Source organism: Typopeltis vanoorti, chromosome 5 (assembly GCF_054136105.1).
Source record: "Typopeltis vanoorti isolate ZY-2024b chromosome 5, IOZ_Tvanoo_1.0, whole genome shotgun sequence".
NCBI lineage: Eukaryota > Metazoa > Arthropoda > Arachnida > Uropygi > Thelyphonidae > Typopeltis > Typopeltis vanoorti.
The window spans coordinates 53561096-53579802 of NC_143553.1; the positions used below are offsets into that span (position 1 = coordinate 53561096).

At 36.3% G+C, this 18707-nt stretch overlaps 1 protein-coding gene across 3 annotated transcripts in view; it reads right to left on the minus strand.

The window, feature by feature from the left end:
- Positions 1 to 18707, minus strand: part of LOC150106416 (dysferlin-like) — a 328783-nt gene that overhangs the window by 75420 nt on the left and 234656 nt on the right. For all 3 annotated transcript variants that reach the window (XM_090393128.1, XM_090393127.1, XM_090393129.1), the window contains exons 44-45: positions 5958 to 6094; positions 4213 to 4301 (exon numbers count right to left, since the gene is read on the minus strand). In XM_090393128.1, the coding sequence (XP_090249254.1) occupies positions 4213 to 4301; positions 5958 to 6094 (226 nt within the window). The remainder of the gene's footprint in view (positions 1 to 4212; positions 4302 to 5957; positions 6095 to 18707) is intronic.

Consider the following 18707-nt stretch of genomic DNA (forward strand, 5'->3'; position numbering starts at 1 on the left):
GAGATGCATGCACAGTAGTATATTTTGCATTATCAACACATGACAAGCTGCTAATTAAATTGGAACAGATGGGATTGGATGGTATATTAGTGAATTGTATTGGAGACTGGCTGTCTGATATGTATCAGGAAGTTGTGTATGGGGGGGGGGGGGGGAATCTTCCAGAAGAGGAAAGTCACTTGTGTGCTCAGCGATTTGTTTTGGGTCTGTTCTTGTTTATATTTGTATGTAAATGAAGTGGGAAGAGCTTGAATGGTGATTACACAGTTGTCTGCTGATGATGCAAAGTTTGTCAGTGCTATGAGAAGTAGAACAGAGTTGTAGCTTTACACGAGGACTTGAACAGAGGTGAACAGGTCAGTGTGTGTGTGGGGAGAGGCTACAAGTTCAACGTAGAAAAGGCAAGGTTTTGAAATTTGAGAAGCAAAGATGGGATGCAGAGAATAAGATTGGTAGGGATATCTTACAGGAGGAGGAGATGAACAATTTGGGGATGATGGTGAATAGGGATTTGAAATTTTGTGAACATTTTGCTAAAATTGTGAGGACAGCAGAGCAGATAGTAGTAATGATGCAGAGAATGCAGACATGTAGAAATAAGGATGTTATTATTCCACTGTACAAGGCTTTGATCAGACCATATATTGATTACTGTGCACAGATTTGGTTGCTTGGTTTTCAAAAGGATGAAGAGCCAGAGGGTTCAGAGACAATTGACTAAGTCAGTTTTGGGTCTCTGAAATTTTAAGTATGAAGACAGATTGAGAGAGATTAACTGTAGAACCTAATGGATAGGAGGAGGAGAGAGAAGACATGATCAAGACAAATGTTGGTAAGGGGTAATTACTAGAGACAGGGGAAAACAAGAGGCCATCCCTGGAAGGTGTATAAGGAGGGGTGAACAATGGGGGGGGTTAAGGAACAGGGTTTTTGCATGGAGAGTGGTGGATGATTAGAATGTATTGCCTGTGCACCCCTTGTGATGGGGGATGCATTCATTACTTATCAGACTTTGGAGTCAAGAGACTCCAAATCTGATGAGTAATGAGGACAATGACTAAAAATTAACTATTCTAATCAATATTTAAAAAATATTATGAACAGTTAATGAACTTTGAAATTATCATACTCTGGGCAGTTAAGGTTTGGACAATGTTGTAATGTTCCATGTTTTAAGGAATTTTATTTAAACAGATGATCAAATTTAAATCTGCTGAAATGAATCTTGGTCTGTTCCAAAGAACTCTGTGCCTAGCATCAATGGCATGAGAAGCAAGGCTAGACTTGTTAGATTCTAAAAATGCAATTTATTCCTGATGTTCTTGGATTCTAATCATAGCAAATGGCCAGTCTCTCTAGTAAGAAATTTAATGTGAACAGGACACTTGATAGGTGCTTGGCAAGGAAAGAGAGATGGTAGAAAACAAACTGCTTTGAAGGAAGCATAGTTTTAATGCTTTTAACAGCACAAGGACAGCAAAGGTCATATGAAAGGTGGCACATCAAAGGTTATGGCAGTACACAAGGTAAGACAATCACAAACATCCATGCCTGCAGCAGTTCAAACCTGTGACCTGTTGGTTGGAGAGCAGGTATGCTAATCACTCAGCCAACCACGCTAGTGAAGCAAAGAGATTGTACTGGTTATGAATCTGCGCTATTTGTTGAGACATACCTTTAAGGTAGGATAAGGAAGTGTAAAGTATTCACATTTTCAAGGAAATCAGCTGTAAAAACTGAAGTCTCCTTTGATGTAGTTTCTCTATTTACCAACATACCATTCAAAAAGACTCAATTTTTACCAGTTGATTTCCCTGAATTCTGTTTAAATGGACAGACTTGCCATTTGCTAAGATTAGAATCTGAGGATATCAGAACTACACTGCATTTTTAGAATCTGACAAATTTGGCCATTTCCCATGTCATTAACTAGTCACAATTCTTTGGAACCAGACCAAGATTCTTCAACAGATTCAAATTTGATTATCTGTTCCTTGAAACATGTGAAAACTTATGACATTGTCCAAACCTTAACTGCCCCAATTATATTTCAATTTCAAAGTTTGATCATCTGTTCATAATTTTTTTTTTTTTTTTAATATTGATCAAAATTTTTAGTTACAGAAACTATCAAACTTATTTCTTTGAACCTCTAATAGTCTATATATGCTTTAAACTTCAGCTGTGACTGAGACATGAGTTGATAAGCACATAGATATGCAACTCATATCTGGCAATATGTATTGCCAGATATGAGTTGCATATCTATGTGCAACTCATAACTTATTAACTGATCTCTTTTCTCTCCCCCTAATTATATCCATGTCACATTGGATGAACTGGATTGGAATTTTTTAAAATAAATTCCATTTATTTATTTTTTTTAAACAGATGCAAGTCATCTTAAGTGTTTTACAGTATAACTAGTATGCATGTTCCTTTAAAACATCTGATGAGGCTTGGAATTTGGTGATGATGGTAGACAGAGTAGAAGTTCAAAGGGCATATTACAAAAGGGGACAAAATTGCTCAAAAGCATCACTGAAATGTTAAGCACACTGACATGTAGAGATAAAAAAGGTGTTACCCATCTTTACAAGGTTTTGATATGATGACATCAGAAGCAGTAACCTGGTAAGAGTGGTGGAGCAAACAGGGAACTACAGATGATGAACCAAGATGATAACAAATCCACAAAATGCCCTCTCTCGAGTCAGGTTGAAGGGGAAAAAGCGGGCAACACAAGAGAAGCCTGTGCAGCCCTGTCTAAGTAGTGTTTGCACACAGAGTGCTAGGCCATCCAAGAAAAGCCATTCCCAATTCAAATCTAGTCGCTGATTAGAAGAACTTTTTCTAACCCTTTGACTAGTTTCTGAGTTAGTTGATCTTGGGTGCTGGCAAGTAGGTTTTTTTTTTTTTTTCCTCTATGAAACTCTGGTTTTTCCTGTAAACTCAAGAAAATTGACCACAGAATCTACACTATTTCAGACAAATAATATACTGTGTTAGGATTAGAGATCAAAATATGGGAATGATGGTAGAGTGAAGCGAGGGCGACAACACTTGTCTCCCTCACTTCACCAGATGCCATTTATAATTAGTGATAGTTTGGGGCCAGGTGTTGTTGATTGGCTACTTACTGGTGGAGATTGAAGTCTCCCCTGAATCTCTAAAAATTAGATAGGACAAAAGCATCCTCATCTACTCCCGATTAGAAATAAAAGGCATTAGTGAATTATTTATTATTATTACCCAAGATCCCATGGATTTATTTAATTACTAAAGAAGTTTTACAGAACAGATTCAAAAGAAATTCAATACATGATAGGATGGGGGAGAGAACCAAAGGGATCACCTCTGAAGTTATGTAAGGGTATAGTTACAAGCAGTCAATTAGTACTGTCAGTAAATAACTTTAAGGAGAAGTATAACAGGCATTGTGGATGTTTAGTGTGGACTTCCACAACAAGTCTTCAAGTGCAACAGAAATGTCTGTGTAATAATGACAGCAAATTAATGTGCATCACTTGATATTACCCCATTATAATAAGAAATGGAAATTGGTGTCACTTTTTGTATAACTTAAAAATAAACACTAAACAACTGATATTATCCTTAGAAGTAAGGATAATAAATGTTCATTATTTAATACCAAGAAAGAAAAATAATTTGTTGTTTGTAACTAAAGTTTATTGAAACTTTTAAAAAGCATTATCAAAGAAAAACCCTTTAAGTAATTTTCTTCAATAATTCAAATAATCTTATTTCATTTAATCAATAGCAAAAAATTAAGAATTCAAAATTTCTTGTTCTTAAACTTGTGAAATAATCATGATATTGAGCCAACACATGCATACAGCATTTAACAGTTCAAGTTAAATTAATTAGCAGTTCAACATTTTTTAAGGTAAGATAATAGCAAAAAAAAAACAGATAAGACAAATTCAAATGAGTAATACAATCTAATTTTACTTAAAAATTAACTATTTCTTCTAGATTGTATAGTTAGAATGAAATTAATATCTTTAAATGTGTTAAATATCTATCAAAATTGATATTATAAATTTTGATTCTCCACACTCACTAACACACTTTAATCTTCTTAAACTGTCTAAGCTTAAGACAACCAGATTTATAGATAATTCAAATTACTAACAAATTTCATTTGAAATTTCACCAATATTTTTATTACAATATGAAAGTGAATAATACTTTTTTGGAATCCTAGGTGTGATATCCACTGCAGGCCCAGGTCTGCCATAAGATTTTGGAAATATGTCAACCCACATCTGAAGCTTGCCCTGAAAGAAATAATCAGAGTTGAATGAACTGGAGGAGAGACTGACTGTAAGTGAGCAAGAGGTGTTTGGGGAGTTGAGTAAACTAGACGTAAATAAGGCTGTGGGACTTGATAATATATCACCGCATATTCTGAAGGAATGTGCCAGTGAGTTGAACACCTGCCTTGACATTTTTTTTTTTAACACGAGTCTTGCACTTGGTCAAGTTCCCAAGGAGTGGAAGGAGGACAAGATTGTGCCACTTCATAAAAGAGGTGATCGAACTCAAGCATCAAACTATAGGCCTATCTGTGTGTCAGGTGTCGTGGTTAAGTTGTTGGAGAAGCTTGTGAGAACTAGGATTCAGAGTTGGGTTGACAACAATGGTATTATCTTTGATGGACAGCATGGATTTGCTAAAGGGAGGTCGTGTTTTAGTAATCTACTTATTTATTACAATAAAGTGACTGCTTCCTTGGACAGAGGAGAAGGATACACAATAATATATACTTGGATTTCGCAAAGGCTTTTGATAGAGTATCTCATGATAAGTTGACAGTCAAACTAGAGCAGATGGGGTTGGATATTAGATTAGTGCATTGGATTGGAGACTGGCTATCTGATAGGTATCAACAAGTTGTGTAGAGTGGGGGGAATAACCAGGAAAAGGAAAGTCACTAGTGGAGTGCCTCAGGGGTCTGTTTTAGGGCCATTACTGTTTAACTTGTATATTAATGATATTGGCCAAAATTTGGATGGAGATATTCAGTTGTTTGCAGATGATCCAAAGTTAGGTCGAACCATAAAGAGTAGTGAAGATGTTGTGGCCTTACAAGAAGACTTGAATAAATAAATTGAGTGATTGGGCACAGAAATGGGGATGTCAGTTCAATGTTGCAAAATGCAAGGTTTTAAAATTTGGAAAACAAAGATGGGATGCAGAATTTATGCTTGGTGAGAATATATTGTTGGAGGTAGAGGAAATAAGAGATCTGGGGGTGATAGTGGATAAGGATCTAAAATTTAGGGGACACATAGCCAAAATTGTGAAGACAACACAAAGGCTTCTGGGAATGATGCGGAGGACATTGACGTGTAGAAGTAGGGATATTCTTGTTTCGTTGTATAAGGCTTTGATTAGGCCACATGGACTATTGTGTCCAGATTTGGTCACCGGGTTTTCAGAAGGATGAAGAGATGTTGGAAAGGATCCAAAGACGACTGAGTAAGGTAGTTTCTGACCTCTGGAATGTCGAGTATGAGGAAAGATTGAGAAGATGTAATTTGCAGAGTCTGGTGGACAGGAGGAAGAGGGGAGATATGATAGAGACCTACAAGTTGCTAATGGTTGTTATAGGATCAGTAGTGGAGAAGTTCTACAGAGAATAGTGGGAGATCAGGGAAGAACCAGAGGTCATCCCTGGAAACTGTATAAATAGGGTGTGAGTAGAGGAGTGAGAGGCATATTTTTTTCGTGCAGAGTTATGAATGATTGGAATGCCTTGTCTGAGAGTGTGGTGTCTGCAAGGAGTTTGAGTGTGTTTAAGACACAATATGATGAGATGTGTGTGTAATAAAAGGACCTCCCAGATGAGTCTGACTGAGGTTTTGGGGTAATAATAATATTTTAATTGTACTATTTCTTATATAGAAAGAATGCAAAAAACCTATATTTACTTGTTCTAATCCCGGAGCTAATGGATTATAGAGAGCACGAGTTTCAATGTGTTCAGGAACTATGTTCATTTGATTCAGCACGTGAAGAGCAAGTCTTTGATCAGGTGAGCCAAGATGAGAATTATTTGATGGTTTTTCTAAATAGAAAAAATACAACAATAAATGCAAGCTACAACTGTGGACAAAATCTGAAATAGTTTATTTTGCAATATATTTAAAAACAATGCACAAATTTTTCAGTGTTCTTGTATAAAGACTACATAATTAATTCTAAGATAAAACTTTATTATGATTCCCTAGCAGTGTCATATACTTTTTTGTACGGTTTGTTAGATATAAGTAAATGACAAGAGATCTCTGATACAGTCAAGCTGTATTTAAAAAAAATAAATAAATAAAAAAATCCTTACCCCTTCAACCATTCATTCCATTCCAACTTTGATGTAGTAAAGGCTTTTTGTAATTTATATATCTAACAAACTCTCCCAAAGAAGTGTACAAATGATGGATTGTCAGAATTAGTTGCGATTGCCCTGACAATGAATGAATTTAAGGAGAGGTATGATAGGATTTGCATGTATAATAGTTTGGGTCTCCCACGATGAGTCTCTGGACTCCATGAAAATCCCGTATAATAATAATAATAAACTTATTTTCAAATTAATTATATGGTCCTTATACCAAAACCCTCATGAATTTTTAACAACTGCAGCAATCTCAGAAGATACCAATAAAAATTTATATTCATAAATTAATTAAATTTGTAAATTCGTTCATTTTCAGTAAACTGCTATAGAGCATTTAAACCAAATAGTCAATCTACTTAACTCTATTATTTCTTAATTTCTCCTGTAGTCTCAATACTAATAATCGGTTGTTCTTTCTGGCAAGGTTTTAACAGACAATACACTGCCATCACAGCCTTAGCTGTAATTCAGATATTATGTTGGAGGTTTAATGGATTTTTTTTTTTTAAGTAGATGCCACCAATGCACCTTGTTACAGACTGTCTAAACAGCTGGCCAACTCTCTGTCCCCTGTCACCGGAAATTCCGCATCCTATATAAAACTTGACCTACTTTAAAGCCCTCACAGAAAATTTAACCTTGAATAATACAGACATATTAGTAAGCTTTGATATCTCCTCATTGTTTACCAATATTCCCTTAACTGACACTTTATCTCTCTTAGAAAACGTTTTTCCCTCTGACATCTTAGATCTCTTTTCCTTTGCCATCAACTCTGGGTATTTCTCTTGGAAGAACAAAATCTACAAGCTGATAGAGGGAACCACCATGGGTTCCCCCCCTCTCACCCCCCCTTGCCAATTTCTATATGGAAGATTTCGAAAAACGAGCCTTAGACTCAGCCCCACTCAAACCGTCTATCTGGCTAAGATATGTAGATAATGTGTTCTCTATTTGGCCTCATGGCCCAGACACGTTAGACTCCTTCCTCAGTCATCTCAATAGCCTACATCCAAGAATCCAGTTTACTATGGAAAAGGAAAAGAACAATTGTTTACCCTTCCTAGACACCTTAGTCACACGCCTGCCTAATGATACACTTGCCTTCACTGTATACAGAAAACCCACACACACAGGCAGATACATTCACAAACTCTCCCACCACCACCCCTAGCAACAATATGCCATCATTAAAACTCTTACCAAGAGAGCCCACAATCTTTGTTCCAGTGGAACCGCCCTCACTACTGAGCTTAACCACATACACAGAACTTTCCTCTCCAATGGCTACAGCAAAAACAGTATCAAAAAAATAATCAATTCCTCTCGTCAACAAGATTTTAAAAATGCCATCACCATACCCTACATCCGTGGCACTTCGGAAAAAATAGCCAAGATACTAAAAAAGTATAACCTACACACAGCATATAAGCCCTACCGCAAACTTGCTACCCTTCTCCGGTCTGCGAAAGATCAGCTCCCTCCTCTCTCTCTGCCTGGAGTTTACAAAGTACCCTGTTCCTGGAAGCTTGCGTACTTTAGACAGACAAGCAGATCAGCATCCATCCACCTGGAGGAACACAAGTCGTACATCGTTAAACACAACTATGGCCATTCAGGCTTGGCTGACCATGTGTTGGACACCACCCACAGAGTATCATGGAAGAAAACCACCATGCTCCACCACAGCAAATTCAAGAAAGAGAGACTTTTCTTAGAAGCAGCAGCATCTCTCAGAAACCAACCAAATCTAAATAAATACGGTTGCATTAAGCTTCCGAAGATTTGGGAAACACTCATCACCAGAGGTCCCACCTTGCATTCCAGGCCACCTACGACCGCTCTTAGAGGGCGCTCCACCTAGATAGGATTTTAGTGTCACCCACATAGTTGGGCTTAGTATTGTAAGTTTTTGTGTGCATGTTACAATAATTGTTTTTGTAATCCCCGTAGATGTCCTAGTGACTAGGACGAAATATAGGAAGTATTAAATTCTATTTTAATTCTTTGAGTATTGTAAAAAATCCATTAAACCATAAGTAGCCATAATATATAGACTCAAGCAAAACCATATGTTGCACTTGCAAACACAGTATCTAACTAAAAACTATTGTTATTAATTAGATGTGTGCGAGTTCACCTACTGCAAAGGCAGCAATAAAATTCAACTGAACGTGTTAAAACTAAGAAATATATATATATATATATATATATATATATATATAGTGAAAGTTATGGCAGTTTCACATATGAAATTTGGTTGAAGAGAGTTAGCATTTCAACTCAATTGTCGGCTATGCTTTTATCTTTCGGTCGCGCCATCTTTTGTTAATACCTCACCAATCATATGCATGTCTTAATAACCTGCAGTTGTGGTCTGTTTCATGTTAGGCTTAATAACCGTAAATGGAGAAAAGTCACAAAATAGAAAAGTGTTCCAGGTCCAGTGCATAAAAAAGTTTCAGTGCTAGGCCCCCAGAGAGCCCCGGTTGAAATTGACAACTGCTGATGGTGTACAATTCCCAAATCTTCTCAAATTTGGAATACTGCTCATATATATTCAAGGCAGTTCATCAAACCTGGTCCAAGAATGGTTGGTAATATCCAGATGTGAGCACCTTGACTCTTCTCTCACAGATTCACTCCATTAACTCTCTAATAGATTTTTGGTTTTTGCTTACATATTTTCTATATATATTTTCAAAGACAATGTTCTACTGAACTGGCCATTATCATTATTATTACAGGCTACTCGATAGAGTACGGAGACTCATCGAGGGAGGCCCTAAATATCATGTCAAGAACTAACCAGCATTTGCTCAGTATCTATCATACTTTGCTTTGAACTCATTCACAGTCATGGACCTACAACAGACTCTGGCAATCTATTCTACTCATTCATCATTCTCTCTACACCCTTGCTAACTATGCTCTTACTCAGTTTCCAAGGATGGCCTCTATTTCTCCCAACACCCGACCTGTTCTGAAAAATTTCCTCTGCATTAATCTTATAAAACCCTTCAGTAATTTGTATGTCTCAATCACATGACCCCTTTTCTGCCTGTCAGCTAGTTTCTGTAACCCACAAATCTTCAACCTGTTCTCGTAAGATTCATTCCATAGACCTACTACTATCTTGGTCACTCACCTCGAGATCCTCTCCACTTCTTCCTCATTGCCAAGAAATCCTGGTGACCAGATTTGTGTGCAGTAGTCAAGATGGGGTCTTATCAAGGCTCAATAAAGAGAAATAATAAGCTGCTTATCTCTGCTCATCAAAGTATTCTTCAATAACCAAGTAATTTGATAAGATGCTTTAGCCACTTTTGCTAGTGTTCCCTAAACTTTAACTCCCTATCCACTAACTCTCCCAAGTCTCTGGCTTTGTCAATTTCCTGGAATAGTTCCACCAAATGTGATATATTGCTGATAATCTTTTTATTCCAAAATTCATAACATTACACTTTGCCACATTAAACTGACATCCATTCCCCTTTGCCCAGTCTGCCAGTATATTCAAATCATCTTGCAAAAATTTAACAGTTAACCTGTATTAACTATTGCTCTACCCAACTTTGCATCACCAGCAAACAACTGAACAGTTCCTCTCAGATCCTTTCCTATATCATTAATGTACAAATTAAACAATAGCAGCCCAAGAACAGAGCTCGGTGGCATGCCACTAGTCAGAGGCCTTCTTCTGGACTACTCCTTAATAAACTATTCTCTGATAACTCTCCATTATCCACCTCACCAACTCCTATATCCATGTGCTGCAGTTTGATTAAAATTCCATGTGGTATCCTATCAATCCTGTAATGAAGAGGACCAGGTTTCAAGATTGTTGAATTTGTTGATGGCATTATCTCTGGTTGGGAAGATGAGTTATATGCAATCTTGATCTCTGAGATTACCAGAGATGTGAAATGCAGAAGAGTCAGCTTGGAGCAATCCAAGCTGGTTCTTCTGCAATACATGTGAGAGGGATAGTCCAGGTATTTATGAAGAAAGCAGTGTCAGACTATACCAGAGTCCTACCTTTAAATCAGGTAGGTTAGATGGACGAATAGCATAAGTTAGTTGGAAGTTTAGAACAAGAAAATATCATGGAAGTTATACAAAGGCAATCAAATAGCTCATAAGCAGTACAAGGAAAAAAACAAGAAAGGAGAACAGCATGGTAAGGAAGCCAAAAGCTTATTGTGAGAGTGGGCCAAAGAAAATCCCAGTTTTTTTTTTTTTTTTTGCTAGGTGGGGGATAAGAGAAAAGACAACTATGGAATGATAACTTGAACAAGTGGTGATGGTAGAGAGAGGTAACAAAAGCAAATGACACAGCTGAGTTATTGAGTGATAATTTTGTGTGTACCATCCAAGTGGAGATACAGCAGCACCAGATGTGACAGTGACAAATGTGAGAACAGATAGATGAAGTGGAGGTGCTTGGGATATTCCAGAACCTGATATCCCTTATGTATTAAAGAGATGTGCAAGGGAATTAGCAGCTCTGCTGACCAAGCCAACTCAGCTCTGGTGAAAGTAAGGGTAGCGGAAAGAGTGCAAAATAGTTGTTGCCTAAAGGAGACTCTAAGACAGAGGCAGCAAATTACAGACCAATCACTATCTCAGAAGTGGTGGTTAATATACTGAAGAAGTTGGTAAAATGTAGAATTTAGGAATGAGCAGACAAGAATATGCTGCTCTATGGGATGAGGGCAGCATGGTTTTGTGAAAGTCATTACTTTGTAATTTGTTCACTTTTTATAATTAAGTGACAACCAAGTTGGACAAAAGAAACAATTACATAGTGATACTGTTAGACTTTACCAAGGCTTCAACAGGATATCACATGGGGGACTAGCAGCATCAGGAGAAGACAAGCAACTAATGGTGTTCTGCAAGGCTCTGCATTTTGGCCCCTACTATTTAATTCGTATATCAATGATATAACAAATGATTCACAGAAAAATATCCAGTTGTTTGCTGATCATATAAAACCAGGAAGAGCAATAGAGCTATAGAAAAGCAACATTATATTAGAAAATTGTTGGAAGATGATATAGAAATCCTGAAGGATGATGTACATAAACTGGTGGTATGGGCAAAGAATGACAGCTACCAGTTTAATGTGACAAAGTGTAAGGTGCCCTTTGGGGAAGGGAAGACATCACAGGCTACATAGAACTGGACTATAGGAAATGACAAAGGATATGGGCATGATAGAGGACAGAGTTGAAATTTAGAGGGCATGTTGTAAATGTGGCCAGAATACCTCATCAGATTACTTGGATGTTGAAGAGCACAATGACAAGCACAGATAAGGAAGTTGTTATTCCTCTTTATAAGGACACATTTGGTTTACTACACAGAGACCTGGTTATCTTGTTTTGTTAAGGATGTAAGATGATCCAGACATGCTTAAATTTGTGGGTTACAAAGTATATAATGGAAACAACTTATTATAGGATTGAACAGGATTGACATGAAGACTTATTATAATACACAGTAGGAAAGAAGAAAACAAGGAGTCACTCCTGCAAATTGTACAAGAGTGTGGTTAACAAAGAGGTGGTTAGGACTGATTTTTGCTGGGATATGATGAATAAGTGGAATGGCTTACCAGAAGCAGATATAGGTGCTTCATCAGTGAATGAGTTCAGGGATAAGTATAATAGGTATGTACTGTGGGAATGATGGTTAATATAGGCTGCCCATGATGAGTCACTGACCTCTTGAAATGACCAGGAAAATAATTATATGTCAGTTACTATTTTATTTTGAGAGTTCTGCGTTTCTCTGATTTTTCATACTTATGTAATCAAATTATGTAAAAGTGGTTGGAGAAGACTACCAAAATGTAAAAAAGTTATTTTTTATTCAAGTTTTAACTGGTCTTTTCGTTGTCGTAATTATGGATGATTAAAAAAACATTTGACGCTATTAGAAAAAATCTACATACAGAACTATCATTCCCTTCTGAGTAGAACTACTTAAAATAAATTAAGTACGTGATTCAATGCATTCATTCAGAGAAAATGAACTGGATATACAAATAATTTAGCTTGGTGCTATGAGCTTGCCTGTCATAAGCATTAATATAGCACAAAGAAGCCTTGGAAGAATTACGACAGAGCCTATTAGAAATCAATAATGCCATAAAGCAGAAGCACACAAGAAAAATAATCATTCTGATTTGTAAGAAACCATCAAAAGAACATTATTTCGTATGGGTTCCTCCTCCATCCCATAAGATGGGTTAAGCTCTCCTAATGAGGGATTAAGTACGTATTTTATGACTGTAGATCTGCATGTTCACAGGGCCAGTTTATCTGTTCTGAGGGATGAAAAACCTCTATCTCATGAGACCAGCTAATTCACCTTTAGTCAAAGATTTTATCAGATAAACATTCCTCACGTCGTGAACAGGAAACGAACCCAGGTCTTTCTGACCAAAGGGCTTCACATCTATACTGACTGAGATATGGAGGCTCTAAAGAACGTAATTAGATATAAATACAACCATTGTAAATAAATCTGGTCATTAGCTTTCCTAAGCATAACAGCCTTATCAAAAAAGCTTCAGTAAGTTTCCTGCCCAACTCAACTATGAAATATATAGTAGTGTCAGTACAAATATAAAATTACTCTTAAAAATAAATAAAAATAACAATAGAAATATACTATTTCTATTGTTATTTTTCTTGTAGTTCTTGACTTTAGAAACTAATTCATTCCTATTGCATGCTCATAAAGCAATAACTCAAAGTGCCAATGCATTTCTCATAGGTGTAATGTTAAAGACAGGAATTATGTTCTTAACATGAAATTTTGCCATGGTAATGTTAAACGAAAGTCAACAAAACAATGGTTTAAAAAATAAAATAATGTTCAAATAGTTTAAGTAAGATTAGTTTAAACATGTAGAGTACACACAGTTCAAGTGCTATGCTAATATTTTGCACAACTATCTTTGACAGTGCTTTTCAACTATACGTTTCCTTATTTATTGTGTTTCCAATGTTATTCTTCTTTGCTATTTATTTTTTTATTAACATAACTCTCCACAGTATTACTTTATTCTGGCATGCTCTACAATATTAATGAAACAAGACAGCAAAAATGAAGAGCAACAATCATTCTTTATACAAAATGTAAGTATGGTAACCATTTTATGTGATGCAAGTCAGTGAGAGGCTCCTGTTTGCTTGGATAACAAACATACACAGTAGTCTGTGCATGTTTGGTATATTTGTGTATGTTTTCAAACCATGTGTACACCTGGTTTGAAATGCCATATTTATGAACCCCATATTTTTAAAAAATTTTTTTCACTGCATTTAAATTACATATTTTTGATTTGTTAATACTTTAGATTAACAGAATTGTCAGTATACTGAAGTATAGTTAAAGTTTTTCTTTAATAATAATCTCATCAATAAAATGCTGGAAACCTATAGCACAATTAACACCATGGATAGTCTGATGTTATATAATCGACAAGAACTGTGTTAAGGAATAAATGTGGCCTTGATTTCATTTCAAGCTTAAAGCTTCCACAATAAGCAAGATGATGGCCTCTCACTTAGCAGTGACAATCAGCTACCATATAGATTTTCACAAACAATCCATGGCACAGTGAGATTTAAACTCTCAGTGTGTTGGTTATAAAGCAGAAAAATATACCAACCAGGTCAGATAATAGGAGTATAGTGAATGTATTTAAGATACAATATAATAATGAATTGTTTCAGGATCTTCCACTGCAACTGTGAGGTGTCATTATTTTATGGACTGTTAATAATAATCATGGCATACCTCTGTCTTGATTCCTATTTCTAAAAAATTAAATAGCACAAAATGTAGCAATTATAGAACTGTCAGTTATTAAGTCATCCAAACAAAATTTTCCCAAAAATTTTGCTTCAGCAAACTAAGCAGGTTTTCTTAAAAAGAAGAGTACAATAGATCATTTATTTACAGTACATCTTACAGGAGAAAAATATATTGAACATAATAAAATACTGTTGCAATTTTGTATATATACAGAAGGCCTTCTATTCAATATGGCACAAAGCACTGGAGAATACTGAACCAGTATGGGATAAATAATAAAACAGTATGCCTAATTAAAACTCTCGACTGTTCCTTAGAAATGTTAATAGAAATCAATGCAACTATAGCAAGCCTTTAAATGGAAAGAGGCATGCATCAAGGCTGCATACTTTCGTCGATGCTTTTTAATCTAAATTTGGAATATATAACAAACTTAGCCTTGGAAAACAGTGGTATTGGAATTACAGTTGGTAAAAAAAATCAATCTCAGATTCAATGATAACATTGACCTAATAACAAAGAATGAACATCAGTTACAAAAATTAACAGAGTTTCTAAGGCACTTGGTGATTATGGATTAAAGGTCAGCATTCACAAATCAAAAACAATGTCTTCAAGCAATAAACCTATGAAGATTTCAGTTAATGACAAAAAACTGGAAGTAGAAAGATTCCTGCTTGTGAAATATACAACAGAGAGATGGCCAGTCTAAACATTAAAACAAGCATTGCTAAAGCAACTGTCAGCATTCAGAGGTTACAGCCACTTTGGAAGGACAATAAAATACAGCTAACTACAAGACTTCCTCATTGATACCACTGTTAACTCTGTCTTACTATACAGATGTGAGAGTTGGACATTGATAAATGAGATGAGATAAGGTGAGAAAAGACAATTATCCTTCAAGATGAAGTGCTACAAAAAACTTTTCAGGATACCATATATAGCACACATAACAAATGATGAGGTTAGAAGGAAAATCCACTCCACTGCCAGAAAACGAGAAAAAATCATCACTAAAATATGTTGAAAATGGCTCCAGCGGCTAGATCAGATAGTTTGCCTAAAAATAGCACTAGAGGGCTTGACTTCTTGTAAAAAAAACCCTGGAAGCAACTTAGAATCACCTGGATAGACAACATTAGAAAATGGTCTGATTCTTTGTTTTCCACCTTGATAAGATCCCAAGACAGAAACACCTGAAGAGACTATGTTAGGCCCATCACCTGTTTTGTGTTCCACCAGTCTACATAGACTATGGGTGAAGAAGGATGATAAGAAGAGAGCTAATGCTAATCATAGGAATCATGTGCCTTACACATTTTAGTCTAAAAAAAAAAAGTGTCAAACCATGGCAGTAGAACATAAGAAAACAGACTTCAATTTGCATTAGTATAGATATAATGCAAAACATTATTTGCTTGGTTTTACTCTAACATGAAGTCTTCATTAACTGAAACACAAGTTCCATTCACAGGCTACTTTTCTATACTTAGGGATTACAGTTTTCCAGAGTTGCTTTAGTTCGACTGGAATTATGGCTGAAGCAACTATGGTTATGGAGAATGATATATTATGTTAATCAAGTGCAGGTATTCTCCAACAGATTTGTATGTTTTGTAGGAAGAAACCCGATAGTTTCCTGGAGAGGAAAGCCTTTCACCTCATTATGAGACTCATTAATTCGCCTTCAGCTAAAAATCTCTCAATTAAGGCTCTTCATATTCTTTGGACAATTTGAATCAGGGTCATCGTTCCAAATGAAAGGAAACTGTCACAATGTCCTCAACAGTCACATTTATAGAGGTACAAAGTTGCATTGATATGAACTATGCAGATCAGTCATTTTCTTCCCAGTTCTTAGTTGTTTCACTAGTCATTGCCTATTTAGTTATTGTAGCATGAATTAAGACCAGGACTGGACTACAGAAGTACATCAGCAGGACAGGGATGCAGAGAGCAGTTCATTTGAAGCTATCCATTTTTAGACTAGGTGCGAATGGGACAAAATGTGTAATTGGTTGCTGCTAAAATCCAGAAGGTATAAAGGAGAATGTACATAGCATGCATTGGCAAGTTAGCACAATGTGCATGTCAAGTAATTATAGGGAATTTCAATTATGGGGGCCATATATTGGGAGAAAGAATGATCACAGGGAGGGAAGGAAATTTATATAGCTACTAAGAGATGATTTGAGATAGCATGTAATAGAGGGATCACAGGGTTTGAAAGTGTTGGATCTCATTATATAATCAGAGAAATTAAAACCAATCTAGCTATATTGCCTCTGCTTGGGAAAAGTGATCATGTACTCTTGACCTGGAAGAATGCTAGACATGCAGAATTTTTTTTGTTAAGAAGGGATATTTGTATGTCAAACAAATTACAAAGCAGGTGATTCACTTTTCAGCAATGCAATGGCATAATAATTTTGTGGGGAGAGATTATAGTGGTGCATGGGTGGTGGTCAAGGGATGTTTGAAGAAAGCAGTATCAGACTGTATATACCCAGGGTTTGAATGAAATCAGGAGTTAGATGGATGAATAGTATCATTAAGCAAGAGTTGCAGACAAAGAAGGTACAAGGCTGACTATGGTAAGGAAGGCCAAAGCTAATTATTAGAGAAAGCTAGCTGATGAGGCCAAAAGAAAATTGTAAAGAGTTCTGCTATGTGGCAAGTAAAAGGAATGAATATGGAAGAATGACTTTAAAAAGAGCTGATGGTAGGGAATTAACAGAAGCAAACCAAATAGTTGAGTTAATGAGTGATCAATTTGCAAGGATGTACCAGCTAGGTGGTGATGTTGCAATGCCAGATATGACTGACTGATGGGAGAATAGAGATTCAAGAATTGGAGGTTCTAAGAACACTGCAGAACCTCAATGTGAATACAGTCATGGGATTAGATGTATTACAAGAATGTGCAAGGGAATTATCAGTTCTTCTGGCTGGGAAGGCCAATGGAGTAAAGGGAAAAATAGTTCCACTGCATAAAGGAGACTATGACAGAAGTGGCATATTATTAATATAATATCAGTATCTCACAAGTGGTGGTTAATGAATTGGAGAAATTGGTAAAAACAATTCAAGACTGGGAAATAGGTATATGATACTTTATAAGAGGAAACATGATTTTATGAAGGGCAGGTCCTGCCTTAGTAATTTGCTTAGTTTTTATAATAAAATAACAATGGAATTGGATGAGAGAAATGGCTACTCAGTGATACTGCTGGACTCTGCAAAGGCATTTGACAGCATTCCACACAGAACTCTGTGGCATAAAGTGAAGCAAATAGGGATGATATGAATCTGGCGATTTGGATTAGAGGGTGGCTGATGGACAAATATCAGAGTGCCTTATAGAGGGGGTTTGAGTCCAGCAAACGGAAGCCGACTAGTCATAGACCACAGGGTTCTGTACTTGTTTCTCTGTGTTTAATTTGTACATAAGTGATATAAATAATTTGATGGGAAATATTCAGTTGTTTGCTGATGTTGCAAAAACTGGGAAAAGTAAATGAAGGTGATGTAGAGATCCTGCAGGATGACTTAAACAGACTGGCAGAAAAGGCAAAGGTAAATGGTTGCTAGTTTAATGTGGCCATGTGTAAAGGTGATGTACTTTGGGAAGACGTTGCAGGCTGTGTGCTATGTTGATGTAAATGAACTGGGTGGGGGGGTCAGAGAGTTAAAGTTTAGAGGGCATATTGCAAAGGTAGCCAAAATAGACCATCACATTAAGTGGTTGTTGAAGAACACACTGTCAGGCAGAGACAAGAAAATTATTGTTCCCCTTTATAAAAAGCCACTTATGGACTACTGCACAGATCTGGTCACTGGGTTTTTCCATGGGAATGAAGAAGTGGTGGTGAGGATTTACAGGCAAGTGACAAAGATTGTGGGCAGGTCTATAGAATGCTCTGTATGAGGACAGATTGGAGGCCTGGTGAAAAAAAAGAGGAGACATGATAGAAACATAAGTTATTAAAGGAATTTTAGATTGTGGGCAGGTCTATAGAATGCTCTGTATGAGGACAGATTGGAGGCCTGGTGAAAAAAAAGAGGAGACATGATAGAAACATAAGTTATTAAAGGAATTTTATAGGACTGACTTAGAAGATTTTTTAAGTATTTGGCAGGAAAGGGGATAAAGAGTGCAAATTGTTTAATAGTGTAGTTAGTAACACTGTTAGGACTATATTTTTTGCTTACAGGATGGCAAATGGTTTGCCAGAGGTCATTGTGAGTGCTTTGTTACTGAATGAGTTTAAGAAGACCTATGAGTTTATGACAAGTATTATGTGAATAATGGGTTTCCTGCAATGAGTCTTTTCACTCCAAGGATTTGGTCTGGTTTGTTTTATTGGTGCAAGAACAACAAAAGGCATACTGTGCTATAGCAAAGGTTATAGAAGTACATAAGTCAAAGATAAATTAGTAAATAATA